Genomic DNA, 24,042 nt, shown 5'->3' with positions numbered 1-24,042 from the left:
AGGGAGCAGGGCATAGCTACAGAGAGGTCAGCTTGACTTGAATCTAGACTGGATGAGGGAGAGTAACTAGAAACGATTGTGGAAAGGTAACCTGGTGCCAGATTGTGAAGGGCCATCAGTGCTAACTAGAGGAGTTTCTCTTTTCTCCTAAGAGCTTGCTAGAGCACTGAAGATGCTCGAGCTTGGCCAAGGTCAGACTGGGGCTTTTGGAATAGCAGTTTGACAGCACTGTGAGAAAGGGCTTGGAGAGACTGGAAGTGGGTGGAGTGGTGGAAACTCTTAGGAAGCTGTGATAACACAGGGGAGAGGTTATGAGCTTTCATCTAGGCTTTCAAAGTGTGGGAGATGGAGATGTCATTAATGAGACATGGTGAGGAGAGGATGACTTAAGGGTAGAAGGATAGGTAGAAGGTAGAAGGATAGAAGTCCTCAGCAGAAAATAGAGAAGTGAAGAAGGGCAGGAGGAGATGGGCATCCTTTTGAACCCCTTGAGTTTAAGCATAGTTTGTGTACTTGATCCTTGTCATTTCTTCGTTAGAGTGCAGCTCCCTGAGGGTACAGCCTGGATCCAGTCTTCCACTCAGAGCAGGTACTTGTTGGTTAGAGTCTGGAACTGCCACTGCCTTTGCCTGCCCCTATCCTCTCTTGTGCCTTGTTTTGTTTGGAGCCACCCTTGATGATGGCTTTCTTTTCCTTTTTGGAGGAGAAACTTAGCAGAGAGGAGGAGATAGCAAATAAAAATTAACAAAACCATTAGATTTGAGATTCCACCCTTCAGACTAATATTCAGATTCTTCACCTAACCCTTATTGGTGGTATTTATTTTTGCATTAGTTTGATTTCTGAATATATTCTCCTCTCCCCCCTTCTTTGTAACAAAGAATAAAAAGAAAAAGCAGTTCAGTAATTCAACAAAACCAACCAATGTGTCAGCAGTGTCTGACGTGCTCCACGCCTCAACCATAGAAACCCATCTCTGTAAAGAAGAGGGAGAAATGCATTTTTCCAGCTCTTGTCCCAAGCTAAACTTTTTTTGAAATTATTTTAATATAACTGTCTGCTTTTTTTTTTTAATGAAGAAAACTGTCTCCCTAAATTCAAAGACAAGCAAGCCATATTATTCAGTGTTTAATTCATGTTTCAACTCTAGCATTCATTTTAGGTCAAATATATATAGAGGCCTTTTTTTTAGTATCTTTGTGTACATTTATTATATATTGGGTTACAGTATATTTGTCTCCTTTGTAAGGGAAGTAGTATAATATACATAGTGGAAAAAGTACTTGAAGGGAATTGATCCCTGCTTTGCCTCTAATTAGCTGGGGTTTATCAGGTGCCTCTCTGAGCCTCTATTTCTTCTGAAATGATGAGTGTGGCCCAGATAGTCTCAGGAGAGGTCAACGAGCTAAGCTGACAACAGTATCAAATAATCTATATAGATTTGTTGATTTCTTTTAGAGTTTAAAAAAAACAACCACCCACCATTAGTTGCTTAACTAGCCTGAGATTAATCTTGAGATTGTGGGACACGAATTAGAAAAGATCTTCCCCAAACCCACGATTTGGTTGCAGGAGTTTTGCTTCCTTTACTTTGTATTTTTATGACACCAGATGACAATTTTTTCATTCATTTCCTAGTGTTTTGGGGCTGGAACTTAGGAAAGAAAGGCCTTGCTGAAGAGGTAGGATTCTTTCTCTCAGTTTCCTTCAGGCTTTTAACTGTTACTGGATATTTTACTAAATTTTTCAGTTTTCATTCAAGATACAACTAGGTGTGTAGGTATGTACCCTAAAGATATCATGGCATTGTGATGAGAGAGGCAGCCTCAGAACCAAGAAGACCTGGGTTCAAGTCCTGGTTTTGTCGTGTACTCACTGTGCTTCTGGATGAGCTCCTCAGCCCTTCAGTGTCCCAGGCAGCTCTCTAAGACCATCAGTTGCCAGAAGATGTCATCCTGCATTTATTACAGGGAATGTCTTCATCTTGGAGTTCCTAATACTACTGAAATCACAGATTCAGTCCTTATCCATGGCAGAGTAGCCTAACCAATTCGACAGATTTCATGGAATGCTATATCAGGGAAATGCCTTAGACATAATAGATTGAATTTTAGTAAGGTCCTTCATAGTAGTTTTGATGCTGATCTTGTGGATAAAATTAGTTTGCTTATATGCTAATTATTAATAAATTAATATGTATTTAGCATATATTTCCTATGCTAATTAAATCAGACGCATAGTCTCTATCCCTTATACATATGTGCATGCTCGAGCTCACAGACACACACACACACACACACACACACACACACACACACACAGCAGTTCTTGGACCAAAGCATGGAGTTGGATATTTTTTTCTCTAGTACTGATTTAACCATTTACTTTATAGAAATTCATATACTTGGCATACTTCTTTAATTTGAAGTATTGAAATGATGCACGATATCTTTTTTTTTTTGCTTTTTAGAGGGCAGTTGGGGTTGTGACTTGCCCAAGGTCATACAGCTAGTTAAGTGTTAAGTGTCTGAGGCTAGATTTGAACTCAGGTTCTCCTGACTCCAGGGCCGGCTCTCTATTCACTGCGCCACCCAGCCGCCCCTGATGCATGATATCTTAAGTGAAAACTGGAAGATTCAGTCAAATATTTCATGGAATTTCAGTAATATAGATTTGTCATGCTTTCATTGGTGTAGTGGATTCTGGGGGAGGGAACTCCCTCTACCCAGACAAATCTGCCTGGAGCAGCAAGAGGTTAAATGATTTAACAACTCCTATTTATATGTCATTTTGTGGTTTACAAAACAGTCTTTCATAACCCTGCTAGGAAGGTACCACTAGTATTCTCTGGTCTCTTAAAGTGTCTGGGAGGCTGAGTGAGCTGCCTGTGTTTACAAAACTAGGTACCTCAATTTCCTCCTTTGCTTCCCATGAGTCTTGTTTTCTTTATTATTGACTCTAATATCTTTATAGATTGCCCTGGTCTCTTTTGAACTTCAGCCCCACATTACTCATACCAGCATTCTTATTGGACATCTCTACCTAAATATTTCATAGGCTCTTAAATTCAACACATCCAAAATGGAACTCATTGTTTTCCCCCCAGACCCACCCCTCCTCCAAACTTCCCTATTTCTTATGAAAGCACCAACATGCCTTCATTTACCAAGGTTGGCAAAATGAAGGTGATCCTTGACTCTCCCCCATTCTCTTACTGTCCCCACCCTCTGATTCCCAATATACAGTCCGTTAAATCTTTTATCTACCCCCTTGTTTCCATTCTCAGAGGAACCACTCTATGTTAAGCCCTTAACAGTTATTTCCTAGACTCTTGCAACAAAAGCTTTCTTTGGGCTGTCCTCCACACACAGATCTCATTTCATTCCCCTGTTGAAGAAACTTCAGGGGTTTCTTTAGTACCAGTGGATAAGATACAAATAATTCAACTTAGCATTTAAAAATTCTTCATAATGTTGCCTCCCTCAGTACAAACAACACTTTTTCATTTACATATTCCATATTCCAGTCAAATGTGAACCTGCCCATTTTTCTTTCCTTGAACCTGGCACTTCATCTCCTACTTCTAAGGGCCTTTGTACAGATTGTCTCCTGTGCTTTAAAATTCTTTTCTCCTCCCCTAGCTTCCTTCCAGGCTCAGTTCTTCTGACACCTCTTGTGGGAAGTCTTGGAAAATTGCAGTTTTTTTTTGTTAGTGCTCACACCTTCCTCAAATTATCATCTGCATATATTTGTTTATATTTTGTGTCCCCCTAGTAAAATTTAAGCCCTCTGAGGACAAGGCATTGCTTTTTATTTTATCTTTGTATCCCCAGGGCCTAGCATTGTATAAATAAGAGATAGTTTTATGCTTGTCAGATTGGATTCAGTTGAACTAAATGATTTCTGAAGACCCTCTCAGCTCTAAAATTGTATTTTTTTAAATGTTAGAATTGGAATTGGAATCCAAGTCTTGCTTCCAAGTTCAGTGCTTTTTCTGCTATACTTATTGTTCTATCTTGAATGTTTCAAGTCTTAAGGTTCTGGAATATTTGTGAAACATACAAGTTTTAATCAGATATGTAAATGTAGTCAAACATTTATGCACAATATTTTTAATTGGACTAATTGCTACTTACAAATGTTCTTTTTCATACAGTTGTACCCCGCAACCCTGTATACCTAATTTTTTTATTAATAGAAGAACAAAACTTATGGCTGGCACTTATAAAAGTGATATATCATACTTGAGTTTTCAAGTAATAATGTAGGCTGAATTTCCTGCCAGTTTTTATCAGTTCCTTATGACTAGTGTATATCAGACACAGCAATATATATAGGAAGCTTTGTTTCTGTTTAAGATCTGGTAGTGTGGTAATAGGCATGGAGAGGCCTACCATGTGTTCTTTTTCCCATTTGCTGAATTTTTGTATCTTGAATATATTAATAGAATTCAGTGGGGAACTAGGAGAATATTTGCAATGGAATTTTATGCCCCACTCTGTAAAAATCTACGAAATTTCAGGACTCTAGCAAAATTGATACATGTGATCACAGTTCAATTATTAGGATTTTATTATGAAGAATATACTTCACTGACTCTGGTAGACATTTTCCAACAAAGTCCTATTTCTGTACTTTGAGAAATAGAGTTGACTCAGAATTCTCTTTTGCTGGCAGAGGACAAGTTCAGATGAAAGGTCCTACTAACTTAAGGTGGATTGGTCCAGCCACAGACTTTTTTGATGAAAGACCAGCCCAGCTAAGTTTAGAAAGGCTCCAGAAATTGACTTTCAGGTGATGACTTTTTGGCCACAGAAACTGAGAAAACATGGAGATTTCTCTTACTGATAAAATCTAGATCTTTTGAAATCCTGGAATATGACTTTTAGTTATTAACCAAGTATTTGTTGAGTGCTAGGTGTCATGCTAGGTATTGGGGTTAATGAAGACAAAACTGGAATAGCCCTTGCCCTCAAGAAGCTTACATGTTCTTGGGGAGACACCATCTAAATGTATGAGCACATATAAACTGAATGTAAGATAATGAAGGAGGGCATTAAAACATTAGCAACTGAGAAGTCCAGAAAAGGCCTCATGCGGAAGGTAGCTATTAAGATGAGTTTTGAAGGAAAACAAGGATTCTGAGATACAAAGGTGGGGGGAGGGGGGAAGAGGAGAGATGAACAACAGCCAGTGCAAAGGTCGTGGAGATTGAACAGGAGCAAAATGTAAAGGCTTATTAGACTATACCCCTGTGAGGACTTAAGGGAGAATCGTGTATAATATCCAGGACAGGTGGGTTGGGATCAGGCTGTAAAGGGATAGACTTAGGTTTTTGATCATAAGGCTGTAAGGGGGCCTTTGTAGCTCAGTGCATAGGGAAGGGGGCATGATCATAATCAGACCTTTTTGTTAAGAAAGTCATTTTGGCAGTTGTGTGGAGGTTGGATTAAGAGAAGGGACCAGTCATAGGATGCTGTTGGAATAGTCTGGGACGGGGTGGGGAACCTGCAGCCCTGAAGCCACATGTGGTGCTCTAGGTCCTCAAGTGTGGCCCTTTGATTGAATCCAAACTTCATAGAACAAATCAAGTTTGGATTCAGGCCATGCTTCAGGTCCTAGAGGGACACATGTGGCCTTGAGGCTACAGGTTCCCCACTCCTGGTCTAGTTGAAAGGTGATGAAGGTCTCACCTAGAATGGCCCAGTGTGAGTAAAGAGATGGCAACAGATCAGACATATTGTGGAAATAGAAATGACAGGATCTGACAGTTGATTAGATATGTGATGAGTAAAAATGAGGAGTCCAGGACAACTCTTCCCTGCATTAGTATGCACTACTTAGTTGCTTAATACAATTGATATGCTCAGAAAGTATGTTTGTACATTAAGTTCAAATTGTATTTGAGAAGAGTCATTTAGTACATTTTAAATTATGATGAATTAGCTTTTCAGGGTCTTTTTTTTGGTAGTAGAAATTAACTTTCTTTGTCATTTAAAATCTGGTGAAACAAAGCATTAAATTGCTTTATATAATGCTTGTTGGTAAGCTAGTTACATATACATTTTTGTATTGGTAAAAAACATGGCTTCCTGGTCCGTTTTCAAAGGCATATACAAAAGTCAGAAAATGAGGAACAACTGTATCTTTGGGGGTGAGTGATTTTTTTTTCCTTTCAAGAATATTATGATTTGTGATCATGGCTGATTCCAAGCCTGGACTCTGTCTGATTAACAGATGTAGAGAACAGGGAATTGTGGGATTGAAGCAGTTGCTTTTGAACAACAATGTCCTTTTTGTAAGAATTTGATGCTTCTTAAAAGATGAACAACATGACATCATTACTGCTGATCCAAGAAGCATTCCTCTAGTCATACTGAGTGCACTCTGATTATTAGTTCCCTTCCCCCATCTCCTTTCAATTGCATTTGACTGATGTTATTGTCCATTGTTGGGTTTCATGCTGTAAACGTGAAACAGTTGCCTTTTTTTTTTTTAAGTTAAAAAGTCTATTTATTCATTATTTTGATCTGAGATGAAAAAACAATTGTTCCCCCCCCAACTTATTTCAACTAGTTTTCTTAAAAGTGAATTACTCAGGTATTGACAAAACTATCCAGCTTTCGCCCAGTTTTTTTTAAATGCACTTTATTATTACCCTTTCCTATTTTCTGCCACAAGTGAAATTCAGTATAGGCTTAAACTTCTGCTTTTACTCATGATGTTTCTTTAATAATTCCAGGTGGATTACTTCTCCTTTCCCATTCCTTTTTAGAATAAAGTAATACTGTATTTAACTAGTGGCTTTTGGCCCACTACATATTAAGTACTTGAAATAATATATATCTTACTAGCTTGTATTAGTTATATAGAAGCTTGCATGTGTATACAGTGTAGGGGCCTTTCAGATCAGATTCAAATGCTTCTCTTCTTCAGCCTAGCCTCTGACTTGAGTTTTAGGCTGTAATGATGCTGTATTTTCTTCAGTTGTGCTTCTCCCCTTCCCTTCATGTGAAAGAAAACATGATTATGGGGTTTATAGTTAACTTTGTCTTGGAAACTCCTTCACAGGAGCATTTTTCCTGCAGTGGATTGTGGCAGCTGTTTAAACTGAGTGAGCTTCAAGTGCCTTTGTCCAGCTCCCGATTTCACCGTTGCTGTGGCAGCATTCTGCCTGAGTGCAGTCTTGGCAGTGCTCATTTGACTGTGCTTGGCTTTGGGAGTCTTCTACTGGGGGAGGCAGGAAGCGGAAGCTGAAGGGTGATAGAGTTGATTGTGTTAGCTGCTAAAATGAGTGGCCCAAATATTTAGTGGCTGCAGTTAATTTCCCATCTTTTGGACCCTACTGCCACTGCCCTCCCAAAAGGTGGCCACTGTGTGCAGAGAGGAAAAAGCAAAGTACAGTTTTTTAAAAGGATGTGTTGCTCTGCCCATTGAGGTTCTTAGAAATATTCTTGTTTCAAACACAAGGCTAGAGTAGAGATCATGGTAACAAAAATTGAACTAGGGTAGGTTTGCTCAGATCTTTCAATCTTTGCTTCACAGTTAATTTGAAAACCTCATGGAAACTGAAACTGCCCATATTATAATATAGTAGACACCTTGTCCAGAGAAAGATGGGAAGAGAAAAAGTAAAATGGTTTTGGATAAGTCTGCTTTTGAATTTAAAAGGAATAACATATGTGGCTGAAGTGAATATTTGATAGGAACTGGTTAGAAAACTGCAATTGTAGCTGATTTTGAGGCTTCAGTTTTTAATTTTGTTAAGGGTTGGGTTTTTCAAGAATCAGATTTTAGGTGGAGCAGGGGCCGACACAGAGGACATCATTTTAAATAGTCACAGAATGATGACTGGATAATTTATCCATGGTCTTTTTGCTTCAGCTTCTTTATCTGGAGGTAATGACCTCTTCTTCAGATGCCTCTCAGGACACCCGTTGGCCTGATTTTATAAGTGAGGAAGTAGAGATCCCAAGAGATTCAGCATTTTGTCCAAGGTCGTAAGGTCAGGCAGTGGCAGAGTTTAGAACATATTTCAGGCCACCTTGGCACCCCATTCTTTCTGATGCACTGTGTTATTTCATGAATACAAGCAGCACAGATTGGCAAAGGAATTTAAAAAATAAATAGCAGTATTTTAGATATTTTAAATTTTGGTACACTTCTGCTAATTTTTAATTTTACATAGGCAGTGTGACCATGGATAGAGAGCTGGCCTTAGAGACAGCAAGATCTAGACTGCCTTTGACAGACACACACACACACTGTGTGACCCTGGGCAGGGTTATTTAGACTCTGAGTAGTCTGGGCAGTTCTCTAAGACTATAAGGTTCAGAGAAGGTGCCAACCTGCATTACTTGAGGGAATTTTCTTATTTCTGAATTTTTTTTTTTACCAGTGAAATTTGCTGTCTAAGAAGTAAAAGTTATTCCAGTTACTTAGAATATTATATGGCTTGGCTGATGGACTGAAAATTATGAAAAATTAGGGTTCCCTCCCCCCTTTTGCAAGAGAAAAAAAACAGGTTCATATTATTTAAAGGGCTTTTGAATCATAAAAAGAAAAGATTGTTGATAGTCAATTTAGAGAGATTTCATCTTTTTAAGTTAGTTGATGTGGGTACACACCTGTTGGATTTAAGAATAGCTTAGGTAATTTTCGTGGCTACTAATTGTTTTGTTATTAGGTAATTTGTGCTAAAGCAATAATAATAGATTATCATGCATTTCAAACCACATCAGCGAATATTGATGTGAAACCTGCTCTTTGCTTATCCGGAGTCCCATACTAGATATCTCCGTACTCCGTCCACCCCACAAAAAAGCAGCTCTTAGAGAGTTTGCATTCTTCTCATGGGAAACATTGAGGGATATATACCGTCTATACAAATACAGTGTATTGAAAGGGGGAAGAGAATACTGAGAAGTGCAGGGGTCTGTGCCTTAGCAAGGCAGAGATCGGATGGGCACGTCTCACCCCAGATGTTAGGAGAGTCCTTTGTGGCTGTTCATTGTTATTCCTTAACATGTAATTTCTTTTCTCTCTTATAGTAGTCAATGCAGAAGTGGCTTCATTCATACAGATGAACCAAGGATTGGGAGAGCAGTGTAAGCCCAGATAGTCAGATAGCTGACTGCCCAGCAGGATGCCATCAACTAGCCGAGCGGGCAGCCTGAAGGACCCAGAAATCGCTGAGCTCTTCTTCAAAGAAGATCCAGAGAAGCTCTTCACTGATCTAAGAGAGATAGGCCATGGGAGCTTTGGAGCCGTGTATTTTGTGAGTAATCCCATAATCATACTAGGCAGTAGTATTTACTAAGCTGGTGCCTCATGGAGAACATTCGTAATATGAAATGATGTGGGGAAAGTAAAGAGAATTCAGAATAGTGCCCTGCTCGGGAAGCTTGTGATCTGGGTAGGGAAGGAGCTTATTACTTTTACTTTTCTTTTTCTTTTTTTGATATTTTACGTACACAGGCATCCCTCAGTAGTGTTGCCGGTGACTGCAGTAAAGCATGTCACATGAATGTTTTGGCGTCCTAGTACATATAAAAGTCATGTTTACAGGATGTTACACACACTGTTAGGCGTGCAGCAGTATTATGTCCAACAGTGCACATCCCTCAATGAAAAAGTACTTTATTGCTAAAAAATCCAACCATCGTGTGAGTCATCAGGGAGTCATAATCTCTTTTCTGGTGGAGGGTCTTGCCTCAGTGTCGATGGCTGCTTGACTGAGCAGAATAGTGGTTACTGAAGGTTGGGCAGCTGTGGCAATTTCTTAAAAATAAGGAAGGCAGCAGTGAAGTTTGTCACATTGATTGACTCTTCCTTTTGCAAAAAGTTTCTCTGTAGCACTTTATGTTGTTTGATAGCATTTTACCTACAGTAGAACTTCTTTCAGAATGGGAGTTAATCCTCTCAAACCCTGCTGCTGCTTTATCAACTAAGTTTGTGTAATTTTCTTCAATGTTGTTGTATCCCAGGGAATAGGGAGGGAGATGGGAGAACATTAGAGAATTGGAGCAGACAGAACACACACAACATTTATTAAGTGTGCCATCTTATATGAGTACGGTTCATTATACCCCAAAACAATTACAGTAGTAACATAAAAGATCATTGTGCACAGATCACACTATAAGAGATATAATAATAATGAAAAAGTTTGAAATATCAAGAGAATTGCCAAAGCATGACACAGAGACACAGTGTGAGCATGTTGTTGGAAAAATAGCACCTAAACTTGCTCAACATAGAGTTTCCACAAACCTTCAATTTGTAGCAAAAACATCTTCAGATCACAATAAAATGAGGTATTCTTGTATGTATCACTGTCATGAAATTTGTAAAGCCAACTGAAGAGAGCTGTGGGCCTTTTTTTTTTTTTTGGTGTAACCTAGATATTTCAGGTTATGTAGTGAACATGTGATTTTTAGTTTCCTAGTAAGAGTATTTCCTCCACCAAGTCCTACTCTGATGTCATATTTGGACCTAGAAAAGTCACCCCAGGTTCTCCAAGGCTCTAACAGTGAGTATAAACTTAGTTTTTATCAATATGGAAAGGCTTACAGTTTCAAAAGATTCATTACTGGGCTAACTGCTATGGGCTGAGCCCTTCAGCAAAAACAGCTCTCCAGGGTCTGCTAAATCAGGAGGCACTGCCAGTGGGATCATTGGAAAGTGGGCTCTTGCCTCTTGCTGGCCAAATGCCAAATCCTTAGTTTAACATAGTAGTGCCATTTCTTAGAATGATTTTATGATGTCATCGAAATCAAGAGCCACCCTCAACAGGGATTATCTTCAGAGCCCCCTGTTTAGCTCAGAATTAAAATGAACTAGCCTGTCTTCATAATGTGGAGACTTGAGCATATGACAACCGTGAAGAACGGAGGCTTTGTGCTGGTGTGAGGTAAACCACAGGCTGTGCCTACTTACCAAAGTTTGGGGTCAGATTTGTAACATTAACCAAAATACCATCAAAGAGAACGCATAGATCATTCAGTTCAGTCTCCTCATTTTACATAGAAGGAAACTGAGGCAGAGTAGAAATGACATGGACAGAGTCCCATAGCCAGGAAGTAGCAGAATCCGAGACTAGACTGTTGCCAGCTGGGTGACACTGACCAAGTAACTTCTCCTCTCTGGGCCTCAGTTTCCTTAACTGTAAAATTAGGATAATAACAACCTTTACCTCTCAGGGAGTTGTGAAGATCAAATGAGATAACAGTTGTAAAGCACTAAGCATGGAGCCTGGCACAGAGTAGGTGCTTAATAAATTCTGTTCCTTTTCCCCCTTTTTTCCTTCCCCTCGCTTTTAGCCAGGACCCAGATCTTTTTCTTCTGCACTCTTTGTTTTCTGATTCTGCTTTGAGGCTCTTTTTTAGTAAATTTTTTTTTGTTTAAAATGAAAAATGTGATCACATCAGTCTTTTAAGAGCCATTTGCCTAATCAGGAAAAATCTGTAGAGTGACTTTACAAGAAGCATTTCAGTATAACATTGATTTAGCACAGATCAGCTGGTTAGTGAAGGCATCTTGCTCGCTTAACCAGCCCTGAGTTCTGACAAAGGACAGGCCAGAGATCCTCTGCAACCAGAAATAAATGGCCAAGGAGTTACCATTTTCTCCAAAAAACTGATGAAATGTGAATAGTGAAGATAACAGAAATGGGATAGCAGTCCCTTAATTCTGGATTTCTGCCTCTTTTACCTCGGGGATACTAGAAACAGGTGACTGTTCTTTATTGTCCTCCTGTGTGTCATGGAAGAGCTGATGCTGTGGCCTCAGGAAGCTTCTCCTGGAATCTTAGTTTTGCCCAGTGAGGGGCACCCTTTCTTTTAGGGAGCTGAATGTTCATTGGAAAAAGAGAATTTTGCGTTTCCTAGCTTCAGAGTCTACAAGAGCGGCATTTATTATCTCTATTTTGTTTTCTTTTTTATTATCTTCTGTTTGCCTCGGTTTTATTTATTTTTGATTTTTCTTCACCTTTTTTAAAAAAGTGTTTTCCCCCTCTTTATCAGAGGAGAACCACAGACAGGTTCCTAATGCTAATGGGTATGTAAGAAGTTTTCCTATGGAGTTCCTTCATTTTACAGATGAGGACACATAGGCTAATAATGGTTAAGTTCTTTTCCCAGGTCATTTGATTTGTAAATAATAGGTTCCAAACTAGGACTTTTATGGCTACTGGGCAAGAGAACAACCATTTATTAAGCACCTACTACATGCTATACAGTGTGCTAATCACTTTGCCAGCATTACTTTGTTTGATCCTCAGAACAACCCTATGAGGTAATAGTTGCTATTATTATCCATTTTACAGTTGAGGAAACTGAGGCAAATACATCCAAATGACTTGCCCAGGGTCACACAGCTAGTAAGTATCTGAAATTGGATTTGAACTTAGGTCTTCTTGACTTCAGGCCCAGTGTTCTATCCATTCCTGGCTGCCTCCAGTCCAAAACATTTTCTAGCATGCCAGAGTATCTAAGATCATGTCTCTGGGGAAAAGAAAGAAAGAAAGAAATTTGAAGACTAACTTCAAATATTGTTTAACCAACCAAAAAAATCCAAGGTAATGTTGTAGTAAAGCAATAGCTGTCTCTCCTATTCACTTATCCAGTATACATTGTGTTTTCTTTTGTTTTCTTTTCTGTCATTTAATAGTCTTTAAACTTGTAGAAAAGGTTCATTAATTAATTCAACCAACTTCTATTAAATGTCCCACCAAAACCTAGCTCCTATTAGGATCCTAAATCCAAGGAAATTATTTTCTATTGTCCTCAAGTTAATTCCTTATAAATTTTGAAAAGTTGCTATTTTCTGAGGAAAAAATCTAAGAAGCAGAAAGAAAAATTAGCAAACACTCAGAGTAGCTAACTTGCAGTCATAATCAGTAGAGGCTAATGCCAATTAGCTAATAAAGCTAATTAAATTCAGTTGAAACTTTGGTTACAGGTGTTTAAAAAGTTTTATATCAACTTGACCAAGAAATATTTATTGAAAACCAACTGTAGCAGACCAGTAGGCTAAGACAGTGATCATTAAAGTTACCTCTGTTTTGTATTAATAATCTTAATAAAGGAAGTCTTACTTATTCCAGCTTTAGTTTACACATACCTGCTGATGGAGTAGTATCTATGAAGAACAGCAAGAAGGGGGCGCAGTGAGTAAAGCACCGGCCCTCAGGAGGTCCTGAGTTCGGTTCTGGCCTCAGACACGTAACACCCACACAAAAAAACTAGCCGTGTAACCTTGGGCAAGTTACTTAACCCCAATTGCCCTCCAAAAGGCCAAAAAAAAAAAAAAAAAAGAACAGCAAGAAGGCCATGACAGTTTGGCTGGACTATATAGCGTATGAACCATAGAGGATGTAATATGTAATAGGCTGGAAAGACCAGTTTATAAAAGGCTTTAAATACCAAACAGAGAAGCTTTGTAGATGATCCTGAAGGTAATAGGGAGGTATTAAGGATTCTTGAGCAGGGCAGTGAGAGAGTCAGAATAGAGGATTATCCTTAATAGTGGAGGATCAGTTCTTAAGGGAGGGAGACAGTGCAGAAAAGTATTGCAAAAGACCCAGCAAGAAGTGATAAAGGTTTAAGCTAGAGTTGCAGCTCTTTCCCCTAGGGGAGTTTGGAGGAATATAGACCATGGGGAGGGCAGTTTGACCAGAGAGGGGAGTTCATCCATTCCATGTCAGCACCCTGGGACAAAGCTCTGATGGCCTTGTTCTAGTTTTGCCTCTAATCAGTCTCCTATCCTTTGCGCACAGGTGAAATTAGGGTCCTACTCAGATCCAAACTCTTTAGTAACTCCCTATCAATAATGTATTTGTTGAATTGAATTTTTGCCTGTGGAATTAAATTCAGACTCCCTGCCCTGAAATTCAAGGCTCATGAGTGTTTGAATTGAATTGGTTGCCTTTCCCTTTCAGATACTATAGGGCAATTTGACTAAATGCCAGGCACATAGTAGGTGCTCAAGAAGAGATTACTTTGAAAACGTCTTTTCAGTTATCTAGGTAAAATTCTTAAATAGCTTTTATAACGGTCCTAATAAAATAAATTCAGACTTCCAGATTTGAATTTAGCTATTCTGAAGCTTTAGATGGGTGTTCCTTCTGCATCACCAGTTCTTTAGATTTGTGGCTTCTTGACTGGCTGCTGAAGCTTCCAATTTGTATGTCCAGCTCTTAGTAGTACTTTGGATACAGTAAGCACTTATTACTGTGCTTTTTCCTATATTCAGAACTCGCTAGTTGTGATTATAAAATGGGGAAACAAATAGAAATTGGAATTCACATGCCTTCAAAGCCTCGCCTATGTACTATGATTTAAAAAATTCATTAGTCTATAGCCAGGCCAATGATGAATCTCTCATGATTAAGCTAGACTGGTGGTTTGACAAGAGGTTCCTACCACTTTCCAGTATGGTAAATTGTGCAGAACTTAAGCTCCACTGGCAGAGTGTTTGAGAACACAGGGTTCACTGCCATTCTCCAGTGGGGCAACGAAGGGGAATTTTACTGGACATTCACATTTCAGTGTTTTAAAAAGAAGGAGGAATGTTTTTGGAAACAGTTATTAGGAAGAAGGCTATTTCTGTGTAAGATGTAGCTATTTGGAGAATGTAAGTCAAAAGATCTACATTTGGATGCCAACTTTGCCACTAGCTTTGAGCAAGTCACTTCACCTTTCTTACATGTACAAAAGGGTCAAACTCTCTGAGATGAGCTCTGACATTAAGTACTGATTTGTTTTTAGTCACTTGAAGGAGAAAAAGCTCAAATCGTTCTGGAACTATTCCTTTGTGGAATAAATCATAACTAGCTAATCTTCATGGATAGAGTTCTTGCAACAACTTGAATCATGTCTAGTTTTCTCTTTAATTCTAATTAAGAATAGAAAGGTAGAATGTCTAAAAGTATAAAAAGTATGTTCATGTTTGTTTAAAAAAAATGAATTGTTAACAGTTCAGGTACAAATTTCATAGTGAGACCTGTAAGTCCCGGTAAATTAGAAATAGTTGAATCTTAGCAAGATCAGGAATCTTTGTGGACTCTTTCAGAAATATTTATTTTGCCAGAATATTGTAGTATTGTGAAAATGGCTGAAGTCTGTGAGTCATAGGTTTGACTTTCAGCTCTGCTATCTTTACTGTCTGTGCAACCTGGGCAAGTCACTCACCTTTGGTAAGCCTGTTTTCTTCAGCCATAAAAGGAAGGTATTGAACTGGTTTATCTTGAAAAGTACTTTCCTCCTTTAAGGCCTAGAATCCCATGTTTTGGATATTTGGATGAATAAAAAGCTTTGAAAGTTTTTGTTCACCTGTGAAAGAATTAGAGCTTGCTAAAAATTTTTTTACTGGTTCCAGTATTATTGATAACTTGCTGTTGTTATATGTATATGCATGTTTGTATGTAAAATTAACTTAAATCACAGCAGTGGTAGTGTTTAGTTCAGATTGACTTTCTACCTCATTACTTTAGAGTTTAATAATAATGTAAAAGTTTTTTTCATTTTACCATTGAGAATTAAATACTTTCTCCTGTTTTTCAATTCATATTGTTAGTTTAAATAATATATTTCTAGGTTAGGCTGTGGTTAGTCATTGTTAAAGAATCCACTCTTAAAACATTCCTTCTTTTTAGTCTTTACGCTTGCCTTACCTGCATATTTTTTGTTAGTTTATTTCTTTTTAGTTTTAAACATTGACTTCCATAAGTTTTAAATTTTCTCCCCCTCCTTCCCCCTTCCCTCTCCAAGATAGCATGCAATCTAATAGAGGCTCTACATATACATTCCCGTTAAATTTATTTTCACATTAGTCATGTTGTATAGAAGAATTATAAGAAATGGGAGAAACCATGAGAAAGAAAAAAAGCAAAACAAAACAGAAAATAGTCTGCTTCACTCTGCATTCAGACTATAATTCTTTCTCTGGATATGGATGGCATTTTCCATTATGAGTCCTGTGGAATTGTTTTGGGTCCTTGCATTGCTGAGAAGGGCTAAGTCTGTCAAAATCAGCCATCAAACACTATGGCTATTACTGTGTACAATCTTCTCCTGGTTCTGCTCAGTTCACCCAGCATCAGTTCATATAATTCTTTCCAGGTTTTTCTGAAGTCTGCCTGTTCATCATTTCCTTTTTTTTTTGCCTGTGTGAATGACTTGTTGCTTTTATTAAAAAGATTTTAATCCCAAATAGGGATGTTTGTTTCTTTTTTTTTTTCAAATACTTCATTAACTTCTGATTTACATCATTCATTTCCACCATATTTTGAGTTACAAATTTTCTCCCCGTTTTTCCCCTACCCACTACCCCAAAATAGCAGTCCTACAGGGTATCCCCTCCTCCAATTTGCTCTCTCCCATATTTTCTCCCATACCCCTTTTGACTTTTCCAGTGGATCTCTATGCCCCAGTGCCTGTATATCTTATTTCCCAGTTACATGTAAAATAGTATTAATAATAGTATATATATTTGAGTATTTGATTTTAAAACTTTGAATTCCAGATTCATTCCCTTCCTCCCTTGTCTCCCACCTTTACTGGGAAGATACGCAGTTCAGTATAGGTTGGACATGTATGGCTAATACAAAACAATAACATAGTAGATATATTGTGAAAGACTGACTATATTTCCCTCCCTTCTCTCCCCCCCAGCCTGCCCTCCCTTCCATCATTTTCCCTCTCATCCCCTTCCCCCTACTCTCCTGTAGGGTGAGATACCCTATTTACTGTGTATTTCATTCCCTCCCCAAGTCAAATTCAGTGAGAATAAGGTGGACCCATTCCCTTTTGCCTTCCTATTCTTCCCCTCCATTGTAACCATTTTCCCTTGCCTCTTCTATATGAGATAATTTACCCCATTCTGTCTCTCCCCATCTCCTCTCATTGTATTTCTCTCTCACCTCTTAATTTCACCTGTTAAGTATTATCCCTTCCTATTAAATTGGTCCTGTGACCTCTATCTATGTATACCTGTAAACATATATACACACATTCACATATGTATTCATATGCCCATATACCCTCATATATAGATACATATATATATATTTCTATTCCCTTCAACTACTGAGAAAAGTTTCATAAGTTACAATTATTGTTTTTCCATGTAGGAATGTTAATAGTTCAACTTTGATAAGTTCCTTATGATTTCTTTTCCTTATTTACCTTCTCATGCTTCTGTTGCTTCTTGTATCTGAATGTCAGATTTTCTATTCAACTCTGGTTTTTTCAGCAAGAATTCTTGAAAGTCCTCTATTCCACTGAATGACCATATTTTCCCCTGAAACATGATACTTAGTGTTGCTGGGTAGGTGACTCTTGGTTTTAATCCCAGCTCCTTTGACCTCCAGAATATCATATTCCAAGCCCTTCGATCCCTCAGTGTAGAAGCTGCCAGATCCTGGGTTATCCTGATTGTGTTTCCACAACATTCAAATTGTTTCTTCCTGGCTGCTTGTAATATTCTCTCCTTAATCTGGTAATTCCGGAACCTGGCTATAATATTCCTAGGAGTTTTCTTTTTGGGATCTTTTTCAGCAGGTGATCGCTAGATTCTTTCAATTTCTATTTTGCCCTCTGGTTCTAAAACATCAGGGCAGTTTTCTTTGAGAACTTCCTGGAGGATGATTTCTAGGTTCTTACTTTGATAATGGCTTTCAGGTAGTCCAATAATTTTTAAATGATCTCTCCTGGATCTATTTTCCAGGTCAGTGGTTTTTCCCATGAGATATTTCACATTGCCTTCTATTCTTTCATTTGTTTGGATCTGTTTAATAGCATCTTTTTTCATATGACTATAGATAGTTTTAATTACTTCATCCGAAAACTGTCAATTCATATCCTTTGACCTTTTATCAATTGGGGAAGGACTTGTATTCTTGTAAATTTGACTCTGTTCTCTCTATTGTTTAGAAATGTGACCTTTATCAGAGACATTGGTTGTGAAAATTCTTTCACAGTTTTCTGCTTCTCCCCTAATCTTGGTCACATTGGCTTTGTTTATACAAAAACTTCTCAATTTAGTATAATTAAAATAATCCATTTTGCATTTAATAATATTCTCCCTCTCTTGTTTGGTCATAAATTCCTCCATTCTCCATAAGTCTGACAGATAAACTCCTCCTTGCTCCCCTAATTTGTTTATAGTATCAGCCTTTATATCTAAATTGTGTACCTATTTGGACTTTATTTTGATATATCGTGTCAGACATTGGTCTATGCCCAGTTTCTGCCATACTGTTTTCCAGTTTTCCCAGCAGTTTTTGTCAGATAGTAAGTTCTTATCCCAGAAGCTGGGGTCTTTGGGTTCATCAAATGGTAGATTGCTATAATTCTTGACTACTGTGTCTTGTGTACCTAACCTATTCGTACCTATGTTTTTTTATCTTTGTGTCTCTCATCACATTTCTAACTGCAGGGAGTTGTGCTTTTTCTACAACTCTTTTTAAAAAATTTAATTAGGAGAGGGGAGCACCTTTGAATGAAGTGTGTTCAGAAGGGATATGAATGCTGATTTTAAAAATAGAAATGTTTTCAATAAGGCAAAACAATCAAGAAGACAGTATCAGAATATGTCTTTGAAGCTGAACCCAAGAATCTTGTATAGCAGAAGAGACTACCTGTCTAGATCAACAGATTGAGAAATTTGACCTTGAGTCTCTGGTGATAGTAGATGTCCATGAGATAATTGGGCAAACAGAGCACTAAACCAGGAATCAAGTGACTTATTGACAAACGTCACAAGTCTTGTGTGACTTTGAGTAAGTCACTTGATCATTTTGTGCTGCTGATTTTACATCTTTAACATAGGAGTAATTTGGCCCCTTAGTTACTTAACTTGAAGGGATATGGGGATGATGCATGTAATAGATAAACTCTTTAGAGAAATAATGTCCATTTAATTGGATTCAGTAGAGCCACCAGTGGGCTAGGCTAATTATACTTTGCATTGTTCATCAAGAAAGCAAACTAATTATCCCATTATAATATTGTTTATGCCAAACTTTTAAAAATTAAGACCTAAATAGTCTTCAGAACCTTTGGAATTCAAATAATATATTGATTACAAACCATTCTTAATTTATTCATACATCAGTTTCCCTAAGGACCTCCTAAGCCACACAATCTGTAGGTAGTCATCAAACTTTGAATACTTGACCTGCATATTTATTGTACATACTGATAACAGATATCTCCCCGTCTCCTAAGCCAGCCTTTCACCTGACTGCTATGATGGCTTCTAGTCCAAAGGTTTTCCCTGCTGTCCGAGGCCAGCAGCATCAGCTTATGGCCAGGTCCATTCTCCTTTCTTGTCTTCTCTGGAATGTGTCTACACATCTCTTAGCAAATTCTTTAAAGAGACTTAGAATTTAATCCGGAAACTAGATTCTCCAAATGGTTAAATGATTTGTATGCTTACCTACGACTTTTTTCTGTCTTTAGTACTCACAGTTTAATTGTTCTTTGAACCAGCTCTCACAATGCAACATTCTCCCTAGTCTCCTTTTCCAGAGTGGGTGATATTATGTTTTGGAAGTAGTCCTGTGCTCAGGCAGACTGGCCTGCTGTTAACTATTTGTGTGACTTTGAGTTAGTCACTTTACTCTCTGAGCCTAAGCTTTCTTTATGTTATAAGGATATTGGAAAAGTGACATTTATGGTCTGATTCCAGTCATTTTAAGAAAACTCACTTGTATCTCCTTCTGCTCTATTCTATTTGTGAGTCCTTCAAATCTCAAGATCTTAATTATGGCCAATAAACAAACAGTAGTACTAGTACTCTATCTTTATCAAGGAAAAAGGAAAATTTTATGTTTTGAAGGCAAATTAGAGGCAATAAAAAACCAGAGTTATTTTGCCTTGAACAGAAGCCCCTCTCGGAACCTGCACCAAAGTCTCCATCTCTCTGTCTTTGTTCTGTAATTAAACCTGCATTTCCTGTAGAAATATGTTTAATATGATTGTACATGTAGAGCCTATATTGGATTGCATGCTGTGCTGGGGAGGGGGAGAAAATTTAGAACTCAAAATATAAAAGGAAATGTTGAAAACTAAAAATAAATAATAAAAAAAATAAAAGCCTGCATTTCCTCAAGCAATGGCATTCAAGATCATGTCAAGACAACTAACGTTTACTAAGTTCCCATCATATGCTTGGCACTGGGGTTAAGCTCTGAATAAAAGAAAGGCAAAAACCAAGCAAACATATAAATAAAAGATAAATAAAAACACCATTTTCAATTGTGTTTTCTCTATTTTACTTCAGGTATGTCATCAGTATTATTTTTTTCTGTGGCATTTCTATGGTATAGCAACTGCATTATGGTTAAAAACTCATCCAGTATTTTTAGCAATGTTTCAGTGTAACTAACCAGTGAACTTTTAAAACCAAATCCTATCATAAATTGGAGACTGCCTATATTTGGAAGATTTTTTTTCAGCACTCTTATATTTAGAGTATATTTCTTAATTTAAATATGCATTCATAATTTATACTTGAATACAGACTGACCTTTTCCCCACTTAATTCTGAGCTAATTAAATTTTATTTCATTTTTATTTCTGTTTTAGCTTTTTGTTTGGAGAGTAAAAGGAAAGATAAAATAGGGAGAGTTTTTGCCACCCAGGGAGTAATCAGCAGAGCTGTTTTAGCCAGAATGCTTTTAAACTCAGAACCTGCCTTATATTTAGCAGTTGTGTTGGGTCATTGGTGAGTACTACCAGGGGGCAAGGGGTTAAAATGTAAAGAAGCACACACTGACAGCACTGCGCATATCCCTAGAAGCCTCACACTGTGATAGGGATGCCATCTTGGGCTTGCCCAGTGATCACTACAGCTTACTTGTGTGCTTCCTTAGTTGGTGTGTGTTCCTGCCTCTTCCATTGCCCCTTATTGATTTATTCCTTCCTTGAGGTCTGTCTTCCCTGGATCTTTTGGGTTTCCTGCTTGCTGTTTGGTATAGCAGATATGCTCTGTATAGCCCAAAGCATCTTTTAAAACTGTTGAAAATTAGTCTTTTCCTTCACACTACCCCTAAAGTCCAGGGTTGGGGGTTTTGAGGAAACAGTGTATCAGTGATGCACACATGCTCATTTCTGAGAGAAAAGATGCCCACTAATAAGAGAGGTGGAGAAGAAAAGTAGCTATAGCCCTCTCTTTCTCTTATATTTTTTCCTCACTCTTCTCCCTTCCTCCACTAGAATTGGATAGTGACACACTGGGCCAAACTATAGAGACTAGACTGGACTTTGCTAGAAAGTTCATAAATCGTTCTGAATTTCTAACTGGTAAAATGTTTTTTTTTTCTCCATTTAATAGTATTTTATTTTTTTCCAGTTATATGTAAAAATAGTTTCAGCGTTGACTTTTGTAAGATTTTGAGTTCTTAAAATTTTTCTTACTCTCCCTCCCCAACACAGCAAGCAATCTTATATAGGTTATACATGTACAATCATATTAATCATATTTTCACATTAGACATGTTGTGAAAGAAAAATCAGAACAAAAAGGAAGAACCATAAGAAAGAAAACAAAAACCAAAGTGAAAACAGTCTGCTTCACTCTGCATTCAGAGTCCATCAGTTCTTTCTCTGGATGTGGACGGCATTCTCCATCAGGAGGCTTTGGGAGTTGTCTTGGATTGTTGTATTTCTCTTCGTACAGTGTTGCTTTTCCTTTGTACAATGTTCTGGTTCTGCTCACTCCACTCAATATCAGTTAATGGAAGTCTGTACTGGTAGAATACATTGAGGAAAGATACTTTTATTCAACTTTCTCCCTGCCTGACTAGTCTTTCAGTGAGTAAAATACATGCAGTTATTGTAGCAACTACACCGACCAACTGACTCACCCACTCACCCCCCTCCCCCCGCCCCCCTTTTGTTTTTCGAAAGTCTCAAAATAAAACTACGAAATCTCCTGCAGTAGAGGAGAGTGGGCGGTGTGGCATAGTAGGCACATTGGTTATTTGGGACCAGAAGCAGGAATCAGGGACCAGGGAAGGACCACTGTTTAATTTGGAGAAATGATTTCACAGATTCCATTGTTTTAGAAATGTGTGAAATGGCATAGTAACCCTTTTCTTTATGCTATTGCAGGCACGGGATGTGCGTACCAATGAAGTGGTGGCCATCAAGAAAATGTCTTATAGTGGAAAGCAGTCCAATGAGGTATGTGAAAGGATTTGTGTTTATGCTAAACTCTGACACTGGATTGATCAGGAAACCAAATACTCTGGATACGCTTATATAACTTGTTAAACCAAACATTGTGTGTATCAAAAAGGGTAGAATACTGCAGAATAACCTGATAATGTGGTGAAAAGAACCCTGAATTTGGGGTCAGGATTCAGGCCCTGCTTTCAGCTCTACAACTTTGTACAGTTTGGGTTAAGTTCCTCAGCCTCTGTGGGCCTGAGTTTCCTCATCTGTCAAAGAGACAGTTGGACTAGGTGGCCTCCAGGGTCCCTCTCAGCTCTCATTGTGATTCTATGATCCTATAAACACACTGACAGAGAATACCTTTTGAATTTTGTGCTTTTCTCAAAGGCTCAGCTAATACTGTGAGGTTACCTTAGGGTCACTCTCGTGAATAGTCACTCACTGTACTGCCAGTGTAATACTGTGTATAGTAATAGACAGTCCCCATTGATAGAAGGCCTGATAAGTCAGCTCTTAATGTAACCTTAAAAATGGGCAAATAGTTGCTTTCTTAATTACTTAATAGTGAGACAAACACATTTTAAAATTAATGAAGGCCAAAAAAAAATTAATGAAGGCAAATGGACAATGTTTCCATTTCCTCAATTGAAAACCCACTGACTCCTTCAAACCCTTGCACTTTGACTTCTCTTTCCATCTCTGCTGTGCTGAAATTATTCTCCCAGAAGTTGTTAATTACTTCCTTATAGCCCAACCCTGTGGCCTTTTTATTTTGACACTGTGAACTAACCACTCCTAGATACTTGGTCTCCTTTGACTTCCATGATGTAGCATGGATGTAGTTCTGTGCCCATATCTTTTTTTACTTCCTTGTCTTCTCATGTTCCTGTCTCTTAACAGAGTTGCCTTTGAAGACTTTGTCCTTGCCCTCTTACATGTCTTTAAAAAAAAAAAAAACAAGGGTGGTTAGGTGGTGCAGTGAATAGAGCACTGGCCCTGGAGTCTGGAGGACCTGAATGCGAACAGGCCTCAGACACTTAACATAAAAAAGTGTGACCTCGGGCTAGTACCTTAATCCCAATTGCCCTACCTTCCTCCCTCCAAAAAGCAAAAAACAAAAGCAAAATAGTAAAGTAAGTTTTATTGATATCTTTACTTTTATACCACAGTTTTAGTTTTAGGCAAGCCTCATCTTACCGCCCATAGATCAAATCTTCCCTTGTAAAAAAATAGTTAAACAAAAACTGGTAAGGTTGACAGCATGGTGGTACAGTGGATGAAATACTGGATTTGGAGTTAAAAGAACCCCAACAGGAATCCTGTTTTGACCATTTGGGCAAGTCACTACATTTACTTGGGCTTATTCATTTTCATCCATGAAACTGAGAGTTAAACTTGATTGACCTGTAATGTTTCTTCCAACTCTAAATTTCTTACGTCATGACTATGTCTGAGACCTGTCTCTATATCTCTCTTTATTCTGTTTTCTGTTTTTTGGTTTCCTTTTATTTTTAAATTTACATTATTGTTGTCTTTGTGTGTATGCATGTATTTATTTCACTTTTGATTAGTTCATGTTTCTCTGAATTCCTTATGTTTGTAATTTCTTGTTGCATTATATTTCCTTACATTTATCTGCCACAGTTCATTCAGCCTGTCCCTAGTCTGTGGGAGCATACTTTATTTGGGTTGGTTTTTTTTTTTTTTTTTTTTTTTTACTACCACAGAAAGTGGTATGTATTGTTCCTTTCTTTCTCTCTTCCTTCCTTCCTTCCTTCCTTCCTTCCTTCCTTCCTTCCTTCCTTCTTTCTTTCTTTCTTTCTTTCTTTCTTTCTTTCTTTCTTTCTTTCTTTCTTTATCC

At 38.0% G+C, this 24,042-nt stretch overlaps 1 protein-coding gene across 1 annotated transcript in view; it reads left to right on the top strand.

Moving 5' to 3' along the window:
- The window catches only part of TAOK1 (TAO kinase 1), a 152,425-nt gene that overhangs the window by 67,987 nt on the left and 60,396 nt on the right, over positions 1–24,042 (top strand). Inside the window, 2 exon segments of the mRNA XM_069089753.1 lie at positions 9,051–9,277; positions 22,119–22,190. Of these exon segments, the coding sequence (XP_068945854.1) occupies positions 9,146–9,277; positions 22,119–22,190 (204 nt within the window). The 5' untranslated portion in view covers positions 9,051–9,145.

Source organism: Petaurus breviceps, unplaced genomic scaffold (assembly GCF_028583685.1).
Source record: "Petaurus breviceps papuanus isolate PSGF00001 unplaced genomic scaffold, PetGlider_PUasm1.0 186, whole genome shotgun sequence".
NCBI lineage: Eukaryota > Metazoa > Chordata > Mammalia > Diprotodontia > Petauridae > Petaurus > Petaurus breviceps.
The sequence above is the reverse complement of the archived record's forward strand: the minus strand, read 5'-3'. Positions and strand labels throughout refer to the sequence as shown.